General features: G+C 45.9%; 1 protein-coding gene across 1 annotated transcript; it reads left to right on the top strand.

Moving 5' to 3' along the window:
- Positions 1–6,544: 6,544 nt before the first annotated feature.
- AKR1A1 (aldo-keto reductase family 1 member A1) lies at positions 6,545–20,411 on the top strand. Its single transcript, XM_037039487.1, has 10 exons — positions 6,545–6,771; positions 9,961–10,032; positions 15,616–15,705; positions 17,466–17,585; positions 17,752–17,903; positions 18,411–18,606; positions 18,903–19,102; positions 19,364–19,436; positions 19,555–19,641; positions 20,255–20,411. Exons 3-10 carry the CDS (start codon positions 15,622–15,624, stop codon positions 20,318–20,320), a joined length of 978 nt encoding a protein of 325 aa, XP_036895382.1. The 5' UTR covers positions 6,545–6,771; positions 9,961–10,032; positions 15,616–15,621; the 3' UTR covers positions 20,321–20,411.
- The last annotated feature ends 785 nt before the right edge of the window (positions 20,412–21,196 follow it).

The raw sequence follows: 21,196 nt of genomic DNA, 5'->3' as shown, positions 1-21,196 counted from the left end.
CACTCAGGTCAACATCCCAGGGGTCTTCCTTTACTCTTCTTTATCTCATTTAATTCACCCTTTCAGCTCTGTTTTCAAAATGTATCCTAAATCTGACCAATTCTCACCACCTTATTATTTCTACCACTATCTAAGTCACTACTACCTCAAATATGTTTTACTCTTAGAGTTTCCTAAGCAGCCACAGATGCAGTCTGGATGCCTGTGCGAGGCCTGGCTTATTCACTGAAACCAAAGGCCTAACCCTCAAGTCAACTTTTGTTGGGAATTCTTAACTCAGGGGAGCTTCCCAGCGTTTATATACTCAAAAAGGACTTACATAGAATTAGCCCTGGACACATAGCTCAGTTGGTTAGACCATCGTCCCAAAAAGGACTTACATAGAATTAGCCCTGGACACATAGCTCAGTTGGTTAGACCATCGTCCTAATTGATACACCAAGGTTAGGTTCAATTCCCAGTCACAGAATAATCAACCATTGGCCCTGGCTGGTGTGGCTGAGTGCTTTGAGCACTGGCATGAGAACCAGGGGGTTACTCGTTTGGCTCCCTGTCAGGGTGCGCACCGAAGTTGTGGGCCAGGTTTCCCAGTAGGGGGCCTGCAAGAAGCCACTGATCGATGTATCTCTCACACATGGATGTTTCTTTCACTCTCTTTCTCCCTTCCTTTTTCTCTAAAAGAGTAAATGAATAAAATCTAAAAAAAAAAAAAAAAAGTCAACCAGCCCTGGCTGGTGTGGCTTAGTGTATGGAGTACCTCACTGCAAAACAAAGGGTAGCTGGTTCGACTCCCAGTCAGGGCACATGCCTGGGTTGCAGGCCAGTTCCAGGCAGGGGACTCACTAGAGGCAACCATACACTGATGTTTCTTCCCTTCTCTCCTTCCCTTCCCCTCTAAAGATAAATAAATAAAATCTAAAAAAAAGAGAGAGAGACAAGAGGCTCAAAGTCAAGTCACATGTCCTAGGCCCCACAGCAGCAAATCAAGACTTAATACGTAACCTAATTACACTTCCAACTTTCCCCAGAAATATGACTTTTAACCAGCCAACCCGGAATTTTCTAGTTAGCGATAGCAGGCAATCCATTAATAGACCCCTTAGGAGGACAACCTTGCCTAAAATAATGCATTCTCTGCTAATAATTTTCTTTTTGTTCTGCTACCTCTCTGCCTCTAAGAACCTTTTCCTTTCCAGCTCTGGCTGGTATAGCTTAGTGGATTGAGCGCAGGCCTGTAAACCAAAGGATCAGGCATGTGCCCTGATTCCCAGTCAGGGCACGTGCCTAGGTTGCAGGCCAGTTTCCAGCAGGGAATGCACGAGAGGCAACCACACATTGATATTTCTCTCCTTCTCTCCTTCCCTTTCCCTCTAAAGATAAATAAATACAATCTTTAAAAAACAACAACTTTTCCTTTTCTACCTGATGGACCAGAGGAGGAGTGGTTCCTCCCTTTGACTTCAAGAATAAGCAAAGGTCATCCTCCCACGTGACCGATTTTTCACCATCTAGAAGGGAATGCACCTTATTCCACTACTGAAGTATTTCCCTGATTAAGACTCTTATTACATAGGCTTTGTAATAAGTATTCTTGAGAATTGTAATGAGTATTTGTAATACTCTTTGTAATGAGTATTCTTGAGAATTCTGCCATCTTGTGCTCCAAATCTTCATCTCCTCCTATACTAAATCTAGACCATCTTCCTCAGGAATAAACCAATCATTCCACAAAGCCAGCTCGCCAATAACTCTCATGTCAACCAAATCCAAGTTTCTGCTGTAGAGATTAGAGAGCATGAATGTTAGGAGTAGGGCAAGTAGTAGATCATCAATACAATGTTAGTTGTTCTTTTTTGTCTTAGTTTCCCCAACATTTTATTCACTTCTGGCTCTTTTCTGGGGCGGGGAGGGGCTATTCTTTTTTTTTTTTTAGAGAGAGAGAAAAATATGATTTGTTGTTCCACTTATTTATTCATTCATTGGTTGCTTTTTGTATGTGCCCTGAGCAGAGATCAAATGCATAAGGTTGGTATATGGGGATGACACTCTAACTGAGCTACCCAGCCAGTGCCAATATAGTTTTATATTTCAAAGAGCTCAGGGCAAAGTTTACATGCTAAGCCTTTAATGGGAGGCTCAATAAATAATTATCAGGGCAACAAAATCTATAGTTACGTAACAGGACCACTGGGCTCTATTGTTCACCACTGATAACCATGACTCCCGTACCATAGTCTTATGAAAAGGAAAGGAACTATTTATTCAAGTTATACAGGTTTAGAATAATGTCAGAATTCTCCCATTAAATCCCATGCCCTTTAGAAACAAAAGCACCCACAAACTCATAATCCTACCTCCCCTTGCAAAACCAGGCCTGTCAGAGGTACTGCCTCTCAGGAAAAGAAATAGGAGTCCACAGCTCAGTATCTGTCCCCCACTCTCCCACCCTCACCCTGCTGGCTCCGTTCAGCATTCCCAGCTTCTCCCAGTCATCCCTGCTCAGCCAGCCTCCTGCTCTTCATACAAAACCACATCCTTACTGTGGGCTGGCGGGGGTCTTTCTGCATCCTTTCCTTTCAAACTGCATGGCCAAGACCCCCTTCTCTGCTCCCACGTCACATGGTTAAGAGGAGAGAGAGAGAGAGAGAGAAAGCAAGCACACCTCTCACAGCTCTCCTACTCTTTTCCACATGGTCCAGAGCTGTAGCATGGTTATTGCCCTTGTGTTTAAATCCTGGGGCAGATCTTCCTCCATAAACCCATTTTTGACTCCTCCCACACTGGATTGATTATACCTGCTAGTAGTCTGGTCTCTTCTGCCTTTCTCGGCTGCCATTATTAGTCTAGGCCAGTGTGGCCTCCAGATGAAGAAGCCACCTCCAAGCCTTTCTCGAAGGTGCAGCAAGCCCCTCCAGCCACCGTCCATCACCAGTTAGAGTCATGCCAGCCAAGCAGGCACAGCTACTTAACATTAAAATTCTTTAAATATATAAAGCAGCTCTCAAAGGCCCCACTCAGCTTCCCCCTCCCCCAGCCATATTAGTGGGGGAACTTCCCCATTTTGGGGGATCCTGATATTTCTCCTGTTACAGTTATAACCACAATCTTCTCACGTACTGGAAATTCAGGAGTCATTGTGACTTTTAGGGTTTTTTAAAAAGATTTTATTTATTTAATTTTGGAGAAAGGAGAAGGGAAGGAGAAAGAGAGGGAGAGAAACATCAAAACAGCCAGGGCAGTTTTTTTTTCACCCGCACACATTTCGTGGTTCACGAGGCACTGCTAATTCTGCTCCTAAATATTTCTAAAACGTGTCATTTCTAATTTATGATGAGGTGTGAGCTGCTGTAATAGGACAGGCCCTCCTCCGCTCACCTACACGACTGCCTCCTAACACGTGTCCCTGCTTCCAGTGTTGCCCTTTTACCAGTGGCCTCTTTCTTCGCTACTGCCAGAATGACCTTTATGAAACCCATATCTGATCATGGCATAATCCTGCTTAGACCATCGTCCTGTTTTCCTCAGGATGAACGTGAAGGTTTTTGACTTAACACACAGAGCCATACTTAACACGTTCCCCGTAGAGAAACTATTTTAGAGTTATAACAAAGCACTTGCCAGTTCCTTGAACAATCTTCTTATCTCTGAACCTTTATTATTATTTTTTTTCTGAGAAAAGCTAACACTAAGAAAACATTTTCATTGGTTGGACCTAGAGGGTATTATGCTAAGTGAAGTAAATTCATCAGAGAATGACAAATATGATATGATTTCACTTACAAGTAGAATCTAAAGTACAAAATAGCCCTGGCTGGGTAGTTCAGTTGGTTATAGAGTTGCCCCAATATTCCAACGTTGTGGGGTTTGATCCCTGCTAAGGGCACATATGAGAACCAACCAATGAATGCATAAACAAGTGGAACAATAAATCAATGTTCTCTCTCTTTTCCTCTCTCTCTAAAATCAATAAATTAAAAAAAAACTTAAAAGAAAACAGAAGTCTTCTTAGAGCAATGTCACTTGTTTTAACTCTTCCAAGTTATATGCCTAAAATCACAAAATCTATTATCCAAAATTACTTTTTATAATCTACTAGTAGTTTTCAGTACAAAGAAATGGAAATGACTTACATAAGGGTTTAGGATCCAGTCATTGGAGTAATCACTATTTCCAATCACTGATCCCTTTTTTTAAAAGATTTTATTTATTTATCTTTAGAGGGGAAAGGAAGGAGAGAAGGAGGGAAACATCAATGTATGGTTGCCTCCCGTGAATCCCCTGCTGGGAACTGGCCTGCAACCCAGGCATGTGCCCTGACTGGGAATCAAACTGCGATCCTGTGGTTCGCAGGCCCACGCTCAATCCACTAAGCTACACCAGCCAGGGATCCAAGGATCCCTTTTTTTACTGGCCTCAAGGTTTTTACACTGGGACAATGCATCCTAGAAGTGGCTGAGAAGCTAGTCTTTTATAAAATAGAAAAGGATTATGAAAGGGGTGGTAGGCTCTCAAACTTAACTATTTTAGAAAACAATACACTATCAGTTAGACCCATTGCTCTGAAATTTTGGTTGTGCCTTACATGTAACAATGCCCTGGGGCCACAAGTAACAGCAAAAGCCACAGTGCTGTGGGAACCCACTGTGTTACAACAATGACTCAGCAGTTAATCAGGTGCCAGCCACCAACTGACTGTTGTTTCACTGCAGGCTTTTAAAAAGTCAGGCTCTAAATAAATAAATAAATATCCTGCAGAAGAAAAGATGGAGGGAATGCATCACAACATGGAGAAGATGGTGGGATACACAGCATGTGTCTGCCTGTTGACAGTAAGCTTTTGCTAGGCTAAGATGAGTTTGAGGCATCCTAAATTTTGATTACAAAAGCTGGAATCTGAGTGCCTTGGGATAGATGTTGTGAAACGATGGACGTCTTGTCCATTAGGACACACCTGTATTGAGACAACAAGGAGTATTCCAGGGTGGTTAAAAAAACAATGAAGAGGTGGGGACCTGAGTGCCACCAGGGAAGTAGAGAGGAGGAGCAGGGAAGCCCCAGGTGTGGGGGGAGATAGGCAGAACTAACTGGGACAACCCTGCTCCACTCCTGCCAAAGAAGACATAAACGCAAAACACCTCTCAGGTCGAGAGGCAGGGGCTATTCGAAATTTCAAATCTGTAACTTAACAGCTGTGTGACTTTGGGCAAGCTATTTTACCTTACTGAATCTGTCCAGATTGTAAAATAGACTGCAAATACTTTTGAGAAGCTTCCAGCGTGCTGGTAACCTGTTATACTCACCTGGATGGTAGTTACATTACAAAAAAACTGTCACAGAGCTGTACGTTTAAGATTTGTACATATTCTTGTATGTACACTATACTACATAGTTCAAGAAAAATACATACAAGAAATAAAATTAAAAAGAACATTCTCCTGCCCTGGCTGGTATAGCTCATTGGATTGAGCACGGGCCTGCGAGCCACGCAATCGTAGTTCGATTCCCAGTCAGGGCACATGCCTGGGTTGCAGGCCAGTTCCCAGCGGGGGACGCCGGGGAGGCAACCATACATTGACGTTTCTCTCCCTCTCTCCTTCTCTTCCCCTCTAAAGATAAATAAATAAAATCTTAAAAAAAAAAGAGAACATTATCCTTCCAGAGCTGCTGTGAAGGTTCAATAAAATCATGTTTATAAAGTCTCACCCAGCCCAGTATCTCAGTTGGCCCAGTGCCTCAGTTGGTTGGAGCATCCTCCAGATGCACCGGGGTTGCAGGTCAACCCCCTATGGAGGTACACATCATAGTCAACCAATGCATGCATAGATGGGGGGTGGGGGGCAGCAGCGTGTTGATGTTTCTCTCTCTCAAATTATTAATAATAAAAGTCTAGACCCTGGCTGATGTGGCTTAGTGGATTGAGTGCCGGCCTGCAAACCAGAGGGTCACTAGTTCAATTCCAGGTCTGGGGCAAATGCCCCTGGGTTCCTGGCCAGGTCCCCAGTGGGAGAGTGTGCGAGAGAGGCAACCACAAATTGATATTTCTCTCCCTCTCTCTCCTTCCCTTCCCCTCTCCATAAATAAATGAATGAATGAATAAATAAATGTCTAGCACAGCACCTGGTGCATAAATGTGTGACCAAGGTCCATGGTCCAGGCAGAAATCATGAACTTTTTATCTCTTGGAGTCTATAGACCCAAGGTCTTCCTTTTTATGGTCAACTTTTGTGTTGGGCCTCAGTTTGCCTAACCATATAAGGGGGCCAGCTTAGGTATATTCTGAAACCAGCCAACCAGACTGTAAGGGGGAAGGGAGTGAGAGTTCAATTACTGAATTGGGAGAGAGACCAGACACCAGAATGAAGTGTTTTTTGAGACTCCGCTCTCCTTTCTCCTCCTTTCTCCGGCAGCAGGAGTTCAAGTGGCCTAGAGCGAAGTCGCCGCGACGCGCAGTGCAATGTGGGCCAGCAAAGGCGCGGCTGGATTCGGCCCCACGCGCCCGGTGCTCGTTTCCCGGAGCCCACAACCTCCCTCTTGGAGCACGGGCTGGGTCCACCTTTGCGAGAGAGGCCGAAAGCCCGGTCCTCGCCCCACCTCTGGGAGGAGCTTTCTCATCGCTGCCAGACTTAAGCCAGATCCCTGCGTCCACCGTCAGCCGACTTTCTGCGCAGCCCCCCGATCCCGGAAGCTGAAGCGGAGTGCACTGTTAGCAGGGCTCAGAACTGGGGCGCAGTGAGGAGCACCGCCGCTTTCACGCTCAGTGCTCGTGCGGAGGTGAGTTTCTCCTGCTGCCGCCCCACCTTTCTTGTAGAGGAGTTGTCGTCGTTGATCCTTCAAGGTTTCCGCCCCAGGGATACAGTGGAGAGCGCAGGTTCTGGAGGGGGGCCAGACTTTGTTTCAGATTTGAACTCTTCGCTGTGTGATCTCGAGTAAGTTCTCAGTTTCTCTGGACCTCTCTTTCCACAGCGGTAAAGTGAGTTCCTACATCAGAAATGTAGGGAGAATTAATGGCATAAAGTTTTTAAAGAGCTGGGCGTATATTAGGTGCTCAGTAAGCTTTAGTTGCCATCCTCCATTTTGGTCGCTCACCAACATGTTTTTTTTTCCAGGAAGGAGATCAGGCCTTTCTGAGGAATTGTAGAGATGCTTCTCAAAAATGTCGAGAGGGGATAGAGTTTGCTTACTCAGGCGCCTGCCTTGGGTTTGGGTTTTCTTTTCTGTTGCCCCAGAGTTATGTTACAGGGAGACTAGAACCTGACCTTTCACAGTAAGGGGTTTTTCTTAACCTCTCCCTTCCGCTTGAATATACTCAGGTCGGCAGGACCTCCTTAGAAGAGTCTTCATGTTTCTGATTGGGCCTGTTATTTTTCCCAAGGTCTCAGTTTGTCTTCTTGGTTCTTTTTTTTTTTTTTTTTGAGGGGTGGGGTACAGGAGAAATCTCAGTATCAAACTGTCTGGATTCCCTGGGATTTTTTTTTGGGGGGGGGAGATGGTAAAGTTCTTTGGTATTTTCCAGAGATGACTCTTTCCAGATTACTCAAGCAGTAAAGGAAGAAAGCAGTGGCTTTCTCAAATGCCTCTCCTTCTGTCAAGATCAACCAACCCCCTTTGCCTCTGTGTGTGTGTTTAGTGCGTGTTTGAAATGCATGTATGTGGCAGACACCCTAGAAGAGAGGCATTCAGACAGACGACAGGCTCTGACATCAAGGAGTACCCAGATTGTGGGGGAAATTTAAATGACAGATAACTGCAGCTGTGTGCATAAGCTATAAGTACATGGGAGGAGCCAGAAGCTTAAAGTGCTAGCGGAAGGATGAGGAGCAGTTGGCCAGGTAAGAGTGGGACTTCCGCAAGTGTGCAGAGGCTTGGAATCAAGTGGTTTAATCCATCAATTAAGTCGTGACTGACTCTGCAAATTCTAAAACATGGAGTCTGAAATGAGGAAGAATGAAGAATGAAGGATCCAGGTTATAGAGGGTATACAAAGGAGTCTGGACTTTGCCCTGGGTAGGAAAGAACTGCTGGAAGAGTTTGAACCTGGGAATCACGTGGTCAGATTTAGTTAATGGATTGTGGTGAGAAGAGCCACACTGGAACAGAGAGATCCCTGGTACTTACTTTTAGAGAGAAGGGAGGGAGAAAGACGGGGAGAGAAACATCGATGTGAGAAACATCCGTCAGTTGCCTCTTGTACATGCCCTGACCAGGGACCAAACCTGCAGCCCAGGCACGTGCCCTGACCAGGAAGCAAACCAGCGACCTTTCACTTTGCAGGACAGTGCCCAACCGAACCACACCTGTCAGGGCAGTACCTTTCTTTATATTTACAAGTTAAATATAAAGTTAGATCTATTAATATAAAGCCGTATATTAATAGGACTTTTAACCCAGCCAAAGACCAAATCTTGGTAACCATTACATATATAAAGTGGCTTTTTATGTTGGCTTCTTAGAAGTCCAGGAGAAGATATATATTGCTGTGTATAATGTGCACATTTTTGCCCAGTTTTCTTCTTTTTTTTGTAACCTTTATATTTTTTTCATTACAATTTGGTCCCCTTATACCTGCCTTCCCCCAGCAATCACCACCCTGTTGTCCATGTCCATGAGTTGATGCAGACACCAGCCCACAGTGTCTGCGTCATTATGGATGAAATGAGACATTCACACGGACTACCAAGTCTGGTGGAGGAAAAGGGACAGCATGGCTTTTCTCTCAAGGGCAGCAAAAGCCTCGGCCCTTAACGGGACCTTTATTGGGTTTCTCGGCACATTACATGATGGTCCTCATTTACCATACATAGGTTGCTTTAGGTGGTTTACCTTTTACAGAAAACAAAGCAGCCAGTGCTGCTAATCACATCACAGAAGAGGGATATTTGCAAATGAATAGGGCAAAAGTGGTTGAACAGGTTATACTCATCTTTGGAAAATTTAGCATGGATTTTAGGAAGTTACTTTGCAGTAAATGTTTGCCACTGGGGACGAGGCCCATGCCATGCAGAATGGTCTCCTGCAATGAGTCTTCTTTCTTTTTTGCTCAATCCCTCTACCCCCTGACCCCCCACCCAAATTTTTGAGGAAAAAATAAGGGTACACATACATGGGTAGTACTAAATCCATATGTGTATGTTTTTAATTCTTTGATTTATGCTTATGCATTAAAAATGTAACTCTAGAAAGCAATAATGATATCTGTATGTAAAATAATACCCTGGAATACGATAATTGGATTTGTTTCTAAATATAAATAAATAATTGAATCTTAAAATTACAATGAAAGTTCTTTTCCTGAAAGTTTGGGCCCAAAATGTGGGTGCATGTTATACACGGCAAAATATGGCACTCCCCTCTTTGTCACCTGTCAAAACGAGAATCTGATAATACTCAGAAACGCCTGAAATGAACTGAAATACTTTATTTATATGGCTTTTTAAAGACCCAGTGGGTCCTGAAGGGTGTGGCTCAGTGGATTGAGTGTAGGCCTGTGAACCAAAAGGTTGCTGGTTTGATTCCCTGTCAGGGCACATGCCTGGGTTGGCAGCTAGGTCCCCAGTTGGGGGCTGCCACTAATGTTTCTCTGACACACCAATATTTCTCTCCCTCTCTTTTTCCCTCCCTTTCCCTCTCTCTACAAGTAAATAAAATCTAATAATAAGAAGAAAGAACCAATGGATTATACTGTGGACATATTGTCAAGTAGAGTTTTAAAATATGCTGAGTTTCAGATACCTATAGAACACACTTATGGAGATGTATAGAGGGAGTTGAATATAGAGAACTGGACTGAGAAGAATCAGTGCTTAAGGTGATAACCGAAGACATACTCTGGGCTGTAGAGTGAAAGAGAATTGGGGATAGAACCCTGAGGGACACCAGTGTTTATGAGAGGCAGAGGAAAGGCCCATACAGCTAGGGAATGCTCATACAAATACTGCTTCCTCTTTTTCCCTTGTTTTCTAGTTCCCTGCATCCAGCCAGCAACTACAGAGCCCTCCATTGAGAAGGGAAGACTGAACCCCATTGAGAAAGAAGGTAGGTGCCAACTTGGGAATAATAAAACCTGACTCCTCATGCTACCCTCTCCCCCCTCTCTCCGTACACACCCAGTTTCTCTTTTATATCTAGAACCTCTGCCACCATAACATGAGGTCCAGTGAGGCAGTTCCTGACAAGCTCCAAGCCTACTAATGCAGGGCTAGGCTGGAATGCTGTGGTCTCAGGCAGAAGATGAGGACGTCAAGAACTGGCGAGGGTGACTTTCTTTCGTAGGGAAAAACATCAGTCTTATGCCTGGACCTCTGCATTTCCTCCTTTGGAGCTCTTGTTCTTTGCAGATCTTTGTTAGGTCTTCCTACCTTCCTCCATGATTCCTCCCCCACCCCCCACCAAGCCTCAGCCCTTTTGGTTTTCAGTTTCACCAACAAAAGAGGGAGAAGCAAGCATCAGATTTCTTCTTCCTTTTTACCTTAGGCATGGTTTTTGTTCAAGCTCTCAGACAAATTGTGATTTCAGAGCCTTCCTCTGTGCTGGGAAATTTGGTGTTGGTGGGGGTGGTTACAGGTTACTTGTTTGGGGATCAAGTCCAAGAAACCAGCCACAGACCCTGGTGGTAGCTGGCAGGCTAGTTCTTCCTGGGAAGTCCAGACATGCTTGCCTGATCCCTGGAAAGCCTGGTAATAAAGAGTATTGCTGTCAGCGATCTTTGTGCTTTGCTTCCCAGATTGAACATTTTTGTTTCAGCAGAAAGGAGTGGTCATCTTAACTGGTTATGCTAGACTGTAAAATTCTTCCTGAGTCAGAAGTATTAAGTAAGACAATTTTGGTGTGTAGGTTGTACATGCAACTTGCCTTATTACCTATTATTCTACCATAATATTCTTTTCCAAAAAATTATTTATTTATTTATTTATTTATTTATTCTTAGAGGGGAAGGGAAAGAGAAAGAGAGCAAGAAAAACATGGATAGGTTACCTCTCAGAAGCATACGGACCTGGGGCCAGATCTGCAACCTAGGCATGTGCCCTGACAGGGAATCTAACCAGCAACCTTTCACTTTGCGGGCCGATGTCCAACCAACTAAGCCACAACAGTCAAGGTTCTTTTTTTCTTTTTAGTTTAAGATTTTATTTATTCATTTTTAGAGAGAGAGTGAGGGAAATAGAAAGGGAGAGGAACATTGATTGGTTGCCTCTTGGGGACCTGGCCTGCAACGCAGGCATGCGCCCCAGCCTGGAACTGAGCTGGTGACCCTTTGGTTTGCGGGACAATGGGTAACCCACTGAGCCACACCAGTCAGGGCTACCATAATATTCTTGGTGTCTTTTCAGAACTTGGAAACAAAAGTTATATTTATAAATGTATTGCTGACAATGAAACCAATCCTGAGAGAGGAGTATTTATAGTATGGATGAGATCAAAGGAAAAGTTTCTACCTTATTGGCTCTTGGGGTCAGCATTCTTTATCCTTTCCCTCTCTCTTAGATAACTCCTGTTCTTTAAGACTTGACTCAGATATCAGAATCAAGAAGCCATCCTAGCCAACTTACTCTTTCCCTGCAGCACTTGTGCAGATTTTGGTGACATTTCTCATGCATTGTGCCCATATCCTCTGTCCTCCTTCTCCTCCCCCCTCAGCAAACTATAAGCTCCGGGAGGGTGGGGACTCTATTTGAATATGTGAGTCTACCACAAGGCCTGAAAAATTCATCACTTGCTGACTGAATGAGCATTCTCGGGCCATTTGGAGACTTCTGATTTTTAGAGCTCTCCAAAGAGGGCTGTGACAATTAATATATTTTTCGGACTACAAGACGCATCTTTCCCCATTAATTTGGGACGAAAATGGGGTTGCGTCTTATAGTCCGAATGTAGCTTACCTGGCTCACTGTGGCAGGGAGGTGTGATGGAGCAAGGTCACAGGAGGCAGGAGAAGGGTCACCACTGCAGGATGCCGATGGCAGCAGGAGTGGGGCAATGCTGTTGGGCCTTAGGCTGGGAGTAGGGGTGTCCCAGCGGTGCCAAGCAAGGGAGGTAGGAGCGGAGTCCCTACTGCGGCATACTGTTGTGCTAGGGAGGAGGGTACAGGTGATGCATGCATGTTAGGAGAAGAAGGCCTGCGGTGCCCATACATACCTCCATCATGTGACTGGTGTGTCCTCCATTAACATTAACATAGGCAAATTCCACTGCAGGGTCACCTGTGGCCTTGTAGCTGTTGCAAAAGTACAACTCATCATGCTTGAACAGGTTGGGAAGATGGGAGCTGTAATTTGGCAACAGCTGCAGAGCGACACAGGTTGTGCAAAACTGCTGTCCCCACACCAGAGTTTTGCACAACCTGTGGCCCTCCAGCAGCAGATGCCCGATAACAGTGCATCATCCATGGCTCCAGTGCACCCATAACTATGAAAGACACAGTGCTGCTAGTTCTGTCATTACCGTACTTTGTTGTAGAAATTTATGATAGCGTACCGTAGTCTCCTGCTGAGTCTACTGTAATTGTGGAAAGATGTCAAAGCAGAAAAGGATTTCATATAAAATCTCTTAAACTGGAGGTAGTGAAGTACACCAAAGAACATGAGAACAGAGCAGTGGAAAGACACTTTGGGCCACCTCCAACTGAAAAAATGATACGGGAATGGAGGAAACAGGAGGATCTACTGCAAAAAAAAAAAGACAAAAAGAAACAATGTTTTCATGGGTGTGCTGCAAAATGGCCACAGTTAGAGGCCTATATGAAAGAGTGGATCACACGTCACAGGAACAATGGCTTTTCACTGTCAACAAAAATGATCATACATGAAGCCAAATGTCTTGCTGCAGAGAAGGGAAGGCATTGAGGACTTCACTGTATCACCATTGTGGTGCCACAGAATTATGAAGAGATGTGGCCTTGCTGTGCGCACCAAAACTGGGATTGCACAAAAAATGCCTATAGAATATGAATCCAAGATTGTATCTTTTTGCAAGTTTGTACTGGATACAAGAAAGAAAAATGGATTTGAAAAATAAGCCAGATTGGGAACCTGGGTGAAGTCCCATTAACCTTTGATGTTCCATCAAACAAGACTTGATATGAAAGGTGCCAAAACCATAACCGTGAAAAACCTCAGGGCGTGAGAAAACCCTTTATGCAGTTGTGTTGTTCTGCTGTGCAGATGGCACCAAACTGCCACCAATGCTGATTTTTAAGAGAAAAAACATGCCAAAAGAGGCAGTCCCAAGAGGAGTTACTGTTCATGTTCATGACAAAGGACGGATGGATGAAAATGGCCTGAAGACATGGATAGGAAGTGTGGTCCAAACGTCCTGGGGGGCTTCTGAAAAAACCTGCACCGTTAGTGCTGGACCAGTTTAGGGCACATATCACTGAAGCCACAAAAAAGAGATTAAAGAAGAGAAAACCCATCTAGTCGTAATTCCTAGGGGGTTTACCAGCCAGTTGCAACCTTTGGATGTTTCCATCAAGAAACCATTTAAAGTTTTCGCCCTGGCTGGTATAGCTCAGTGGATGGAGCGCGGGCCTGCGAACCAGACGATGCGGTTCGATTCCCAGTCAGGGCACATGCCTGGGTTGCAGGCCAGTTCCTTGCAGGCTAACTACCAGCAGGGGATGCACAAAAGGCAACCATACATTGATGTTTCTCTCCCTCTCTCCTTCCCCTCTAAAAATAAATAAATAAAATCTTTAAAAAAAAAAGAAACCATTTAAAGTTTTCATGAGAGAAGAGTGGAACAAATGGATGGCCTCTGGAAATCAGGATCTGACACCAACTGGATGAATGAAGAGGCCCACGATTACCCCAGTTTGTGAGTGGGTGAAAGCCTCATGGCGGTCAGTTAAGGATGAAACCGTTGTGAGGTCCTTCAAAAAATGTGGCATCAGCAATGCCTTAGATGGCTCTGAAGAGGACTTCCTCTATGAACAGAGTGAAGACAGGGATAATAGTGATTCTGAGGAACTGAGCTTCATAAATGTGGACAGTAGTGACGAGGAGTTCTTGGAGTTCCCCGATGATTAGAGGGGTTTCTGTACTTAAAGCTAAAAGTCAGTAATAATGGTTTTTAATGCTGCTGTTGAACTTTTTGCATTTACATTGGTGAAATATCATGTTATTTATGTTATTAAATACTTTGCCACATTTTTCCTTCAAAATTTTTTCCCCTATTTTTCTCCTCTAAAACCTAGGTACGTCTTATGGTCCGAAAATACGATGCCCATCTGCTTTTGTTCCATTGGAAGTTTTTTTTTTTTTTTTTAAGATTTTATTTATTTATCTTTAGAGGGGAAGGGAAGGAGAGAGGGAGAGAAACATCAATGTATGGTTGCCTTTCGTGCGTCCCCTGCTGGGAGTTGGCCTGCAGGGAACTGGCCTGCAACCCAGGCATGTGTCCCGACTGAGAATCGAACCGCGATCGTCTGAGTCGCAGGCCCGCGCTCAATCCACTGAGCTACACCAGCCAGGGCCCATTGGAAGTTTTTTTACATCTGAATTTTATTGCTTTCTGCTGCACTGAAGTCCAATGTGTAGTTCCCCTTCCAGGAAAGTCTTTTCCCCTTGACTCTAGGGAAAATCCAACTCATTCTTAAAAGCAAATGTCATTATTCCCTGGTTCTTGCCCAACAAAAGGCACTTGTTTTCTGTAGCAAATTATGCATGTGTCTACTGTTAGCACATGTATTTTATAGGTCTGTCTTTACCTGCCTTTTCCCTTTTTCTGTTAGTTCCCCTTGGATCTGTGGCTCTGCCACTTCTTAGCTGTTGATTTGAGGCAAATCTCTTGACCTTTCTTAGCTGGTTTTTTCATCTATAAGATGGTATACTTCCCACCCTGCCTGGTGTGGTTCAGCAGATTGAGCACCAGCCTGTGAACTGAAAGGTCGCCAGTTCAATTCTACATCAGGGCATCTGCATGAGTTACAGGCCAGGCCCCCAGCTGGGGGAGTGTGAGTCAACTGATGGATATTTCTCTCCTATGAAGATGTTTGTCTCCCATTCCTTCTCTCTCCCTTCCTCTATCTCTAAAAATAACTAAATGAAATCTCTAAAAGATGGTATACTTCCCTTGTAAGAGGCCTACCAGCATGGTGTTCCTCTGGAATGAGCACAAGGGATTCCTCTGTGAGAGGAACTCAGAGAGTCTCCGTATGTGGTTCTGACAATCTCCTGGGAATGTCTGTCTCAGCCTCAGAAAACTGGCCCTTTCCTGAGCCTGTTCTGTCATCTGGTCTCACATTGACTCATAACGGCCTTTGTTTGTCTTACACTGGCTTGAGACCTTATGTAGTCAAGACAGTACTTGTGGGGAGCCGCCCTGCGTTTGATTTTAGGTATTAGAGCTTTTAAACACAGACCTTTAGCCTGGTGGAAGGAAGGGCAGCCAGGCTGGTGGTTGGTTAGCGTTTGTCCAGGAGCTACTGGCTGTGATTCCTTCTGGGCCCTCTGTCTCACTGCCTCTGCTCACAGGCACATACATGCAACTGCATGTTTGTTCTCTTGTCACTTCTGTGCCTGCTTTGCCACCCATTTGTTACAGGAGCCTTGACGAGTGAGCAGCTGAAACCCAAGCAGCAGCACTGATCCCCACACCATTCTCTTTCCATTTATGTTTCAGGCGGCAATGGCAGCTTCCTGTGTTGTCCTGCACACTGGGCAGAAGATGCCCCTGATTGGACTGGGCACCTGGAAGAGCAATCCTGGCGAAGTGAGGGATTGGGGTGGGGGGAGGCGAGAAGGGCTTCTTGCATCTCTTCTAGGGAGAAAGCAGTATTTAGGAAATAGTCCCTGCATTTTCCCTATCAGCCCTGCTCCTGTATCCCACTTAAGGTGGGATGAGCCTGGAGGGCAGTGGGAGAAACAAAAAAAAGGAGGACCTAACGAAGTGCCCTTGGCTTCCCCAGCTGACACAGAGGAGGGGCTGAGGGGGTCAGCTAGACCAAGGGCACAGAAAGGAACCCTTTCCCTAACTGGATCTACACTGAGTGCTATGCAGACATGGGATCACTCTGTGCCTGGCCCTTTGCTGACCCCTAATAGTCACTTACCACCCTGTGCTGTGATCATGTCTCCTGCTCCACGCTGGGCTCCTTGAAGGTGGGGCCTCTCACTAGTGCTTATTCCAGAGGTAGGCACACAGTAGGTGTCAGGGACTGAAGAATAATTAGGTTAAGTGTTATAGACCAAGGGTTAGCAAACATTTTCTTAAAGAACTAGATGGTTAATAATTTAGATCCTGCTGGAAAGTTGCAAAATAGAGGTGATTATGTACTTGTGTAACCATTTAAAAATATAAAACTCATTCTTAGCTCAAGGGCTGGAAAACACAAATGGTGGCTGTGAGCTGGAGTTTGATGACCCCTCATGTACACTCTTCCAGCCTTGGGAATCGTGGGAATGGAGGCCTGTTTCCCTGGGGGTGATAGCAAGAGACTCAGCATCCACCTAAAGTGGGGCATCTCCCCAGTGCTGTGTCATTCTTCCTTGGACATCTGAGTCAGAGTTTAGAGAAATTTGGGGATTAAGTTTGGGAGGGACCCAGCTGTCGAGAATAGCCTCTGGGATTGTGGCTAGTGGTTATGATGTGGTTGGGTGAAATAGGGAAGAAAGGGGGAAAGGTTAGACTGCCTTTTTCCCCTTTGATTTCCTTCCTACGGCCGCTTACAACTCTGGAACTGGAGTCTTTGTGCTCTAGGCAAGCACTGGCATGGCCCAGGACTAGTCTAGGAATTAGATGAAGGCAAGGGTGGAGCTCAGAGCCAAGGCCAAGGTGGGGAGGCTGGGATAGAACATCGGAGGGTAGGGTCAGAGGTAGGGGAATATGTCTGGATAGTAAGAGCCGCACCTAGATGGGGGTATTGAATGGCCAAGGCCTAGCACCTTCTGATGCCACATTTTTAGTCAGGTGTTAGATAATATAAACTGACATGTCCTCTTGCTTGGTACCTGATTTTTTCTCTCCTGGCAGGTGGCTCTGGGCCTGGCTTCCATCTCACTTCTCTACCTTCCTAATTCCCCTCCACCCTGCCTCTTCTGCTTGCCTGATCCTCCAGACCTTGCGTGGTCTACATGGTTCCCTGTGGGTCTCTCTCTGAATGGCTTTGGCCTAGGAATTCTTTACCTATGTATCGTGTTTCAGGGCTGGGAGCCTGGCTCTACAACCTATACTTTTGTCCTCTGTCAAAGTGTCCATCTTCTGAGCCTGTAGCTGGGAGCACGTTGTTAGTTTTTTGCTGGGCCCTGCTGACACTTTGGGTAGGAAGGAAACTTAGGGGTTAGTGGGATGGGGACAGAGGGTTTGAGGCTCCTGGTCCTGTCGACTAGGACCATATTCCCTCGTCATATGCCCACTGCATAGGTGACTGCAGTGGTATGTTCTTGCACCCCTCCCCACATCAGTGACCCTCAGAAGGGCAGTTTATGGTGCAGACCAACAGATCTGCAACCCTCTGCTCTTTCACCTGGCAGGTAAAAGCAGCTATTAAGTATGCCCTGAGTGTAGGCTACCGCCACATTGACTGTGCTGCTGTCTATGGCAATGAGCCTGAGATTGGGGAGGCCCTGAAGGAGAACGTGGGACCTGGCAAGGTGAGGACTGGGGGCTACAGAGGGATGGGGTGAGGGATCTAAGGGGCTGGGGCCTGGCTAGAGGGGTCTGGTATCTGTTCCCTTCTCATTCCTCTCCCAGAGGTGAGGGTGGGTGAGACTGGGTTCCCATGGCTCTTGTCATTATGGGCCCTGCCCCCTGCACCAGGCGGTGTCTCGGGAGGAGGTGTTTGTGACTTCCAAGCTATGGAATACTAAACACCACCCTGAGGATGTGGAACCTGCCCTCCGGAAGACGCTGGCTGATCTCCAGCTGGAGTATTTGGACCTGTACCTGATACACTGGCCTTATGCCTTTGAGTGAGCTTTGTTTGGGTCTTTCTCCAGGGAGGTGGTGACTGGGGAGTCATGTCAGTAACTTATCGTAAGTCACAGTAGCAGAGCAGGATAGGAACACTCATCTTTGTGGCAAGTTAAAAAGCTTGGTTGGCATGGAAACTCAGTCCTTTCTGCTACGAGTTTAGCTACAGAAAAGGGAATACAGCTGCACATGGGATGTATCCTAGGGTATGCATGAGTGCTCCTTCCTGTTCCCTTTATTCATTCAGGAAAGGTACTAGCTCCTGCTGAAGTAGGCCCTGGGGTAAATAAGTTCCAGCAGTGGGTGTGAGAGGAGCCTGCCATCAGCTTTGTGCCCTGTGCCAAAATGCAGCTGCAAGAGCATGCAACTCCTTGAGGAGGAAGACATCTCATTCTTGGCCCTTTGCTCTTTCTGGGTTTGGAGTATGGGACATAGAGGGGCTGGATGGCAGGTTAGGCAAAAGCCTGGCATTTATGCCCACACTTGGGGGGCTGTCTTTCACTCAGGCGGGGAGATGACCCTTTCCCTAAGAACGCTGATGGGACTGTCCGCTATGACTTCATTGACTACAAGGAGACCTGGAAGGCACTGGAAGCACTGGTGGCTAAGGGGTTGGTGCGGGCACTGGGCCTGTCCAACTTCAGCAGTAGACAGATTGATGATCTGCTCAGTGTGGCCTCTGTGCGCCCAGCTGTCCTGCAGGTGAGCACAGCACACCATATCAGTTATTGGGGTGGGGGTGTGCAAGAGCGTGAGTGAGCAGATGATACAGGTCTACTTCATGGAGATGGCTAGCAAATTGTCAGAAATATTGGTGCAGGGATCCTCTGCATAAAGAAAGGGATTGCATTGACATGTGGGATGAGAATGAAATGGACAGTGAAATCAGAGTGAAGCGGGCCGAAGAGAAGTTGGGGGTGGTCAGGATGGCATGTCTGGGTGCAGTCAGGCAAGCTACATGTGGCTACTTCATGGTGATGGGTTGTTTCTTGGCTCAGGTGGAATGCCACCCATATCTGGCTCAGAACAAGCTGATTGCTCACTGCCAAGCACGTGACCTGAAGGTGACAGCTTACAGCCCTCTGGGCTCCCCTGATCGTGCTTGGAGTAACCCTGATGAGCCTGTCCTGCTTGAGGAACCTGTGGTCCTGGCACTGGCTAAAAAGTATGGCCGGTCTCCCGCCCAGATCTTGCTCAGGTACAGGCAGTCTTGGGGAAAGGAGGTTGGGTCAGGGAAAGGGCTTCTGAGTTGGGAGTCAAAGGTTTAGGGGCTTCTTACTTAAGTGCCTGGGTGAGACTCTTGCCATGTGATCTGCAGGAGGCCACTCTGAAGCATGTTCCCCATTCCAGTGGGGCTCAGGGCCTCCACGAGCTTTAAAAAGGCTGCATGGAAGACAAAACAATGCTTATGAGTACTGACTGACTCCTCTTCCTCATCTACCTCAATCCCCCACCTTAGGTGGCAGGTCCAGCGGGAAGTGATCTCCATCCCCAAGAGTATCACACCTTCTCGTATCCTTCAGAACATCCAGGTACTTGGTGATGGGACCCACAGGGACACAGCCTGGCCTGGCTAAGAAGTGGGTGTTCTGGAATCCTGACCTCCACTCACAAAGTTGGCTTTCCTGACCCCCTAATCCCCATCCTTAGGTTTTTGACTTCGCCTTTACCCCAGAAGAGATGAAGCAGCTAGATTCCCTGAACAAAAATTGGCGATACATCGTGCCCCTGCTTACGGTATGTTTCACCCGCCAGAGTCAGTGAATGTTAGATTTGGAGTAGGATTCTGGCCCAAGTCTGGCCTCAACCTTGCTAGTCAGAGAGAGGCAGAATGGTGGGTGGGTAGGATTGCTGTCCTGGACACAATTGGCTTTTTTATTCAGCCGGGGGAAGTACTGTGGCTCAGGGATAAGGCATACACAGCCTGTGAGTCCCAGTCTTACTTTTCTGTATCTTGTAAGCTAGAACATTATTTAACTTCTGCAAGCCTTAGCTTCTTATCTGTCGAGTGATTCCAGTTCATGAACGTAGAAAAATCTCAGTATATGATACAAATGAGGAGAGCCTAGAAGGCATTCTCAGCCTTTTTAGAATTTGAGGTTGGGTGGAAGCCTGTTGGCACAGAAGAAAATAGAGAGTTCCTTTCCAGCTGAGACGGCAACTTTATGTACCAGGCTGTGGGTCTGAGGGGAATGCTGTTGATACTCAGGCATTCCCTGAGGCTGGGCCCCTGTCACTGCCATCTGGTGTCATGCTGAACACAAGTGAGGTTGAGGAAGTTTTGGAGAAAGATGTCTGGTATCTTTGAAATATTAACTCCTAATGGGATCTTATGTTTCTCTATTTCCAGGTGGATGGGAAGAGGGTCCCAAGAGACGCAGGGCACCCTTTGTACCCCTTTAATGACCCATACTGAAACCACAGCTTCCTTTCCAGCTCTCCAGCTAACCAGGTTCTGCTATCACCAGAAAGAGCAAGTTAATAAAGTCATTGGAATATCTATACTACTTATTGTCTTATTTGTCTAGTCGGACCTGGGATGAAAACTGTTTCCCTTAGGGATGCTGGATACTACGGGCCTTGAGCCAGAACTCCTTTCTTGGTTCTGGAGGAACTAGGATGGAACTGAATTCCAGTTCCGCTTTTCTGAATTAGGTACATTAGTGGACTGGCGCCATCTACTGGCAGTTGTGAGCACTGCATGCTGCTGCCGTGCTGACCCTAGTTTTCTTACTGAGAACTCCAAAAATTGGTCACCTCAGTACTGATAACATGGCAATGAGAGTTATTTGCACTGCTGGGCCTGAGTCTTGAGTTTCCACCCTATCCCCTAACCTGGTCAGTACCCAGGCTTAGGAATATGGAGAGCCAAAAAAACTTAATAGCTTTCAATATCAGAAAAGGGGACAGGAGCTTTTTCTTTCAGACACCACCTTCTGTGTGTATAAGCTACCTAAAGGAGACAGAGTGAGCCTCAAAGGTTGTCAGTCTGTACCTAGGTTTCTATCTTAATAGTCCCATTAGAGGCCACTGAGATTTTAGGAGGGTTTTTTGAAAATCCCTGTAAACTCCAATCACATAAAACTCATTTTAATTTTCCAATCAGGCCACTATTCTTCATTGAACAAGTATTTATTGTGTACTTACATGGGTTAGGCACAATACCAGACCCTGAGGGTGTAGCTGTAACCAAGGCTCATGGGTCCTCACAGTCTACTTGAGACAGCCTTCAATGCACTTGCATAATTAATTACATTATGGAAGAAGTGCTATGAAAAGTTGCAGAGTGAGA

The sequence above is a fragment of the Sturnira hondurensis genome, unplaced genomic scaffold (assembly GCF_014824575.4).
Source record: "Sturnira hondurensis isolate 20B ecotype Veracruz unplaced genomic scaffold, ASM1482457v3 Scaffold0025376, whole genome shotgun sequence".
Taxonomy (NCBI): domain Eukaryota; kingdom Metazoa; phylum Chordata; class Mammalia; order Chiroptera; family Phyllostomidae; genus Sturnira; species Sturnira hondurensis.
The sequence above is the reverse complement of the archived record's forward strand: the minus strand, read 5'-3'. Positions and strand labels throughout refer to the sequence as shown.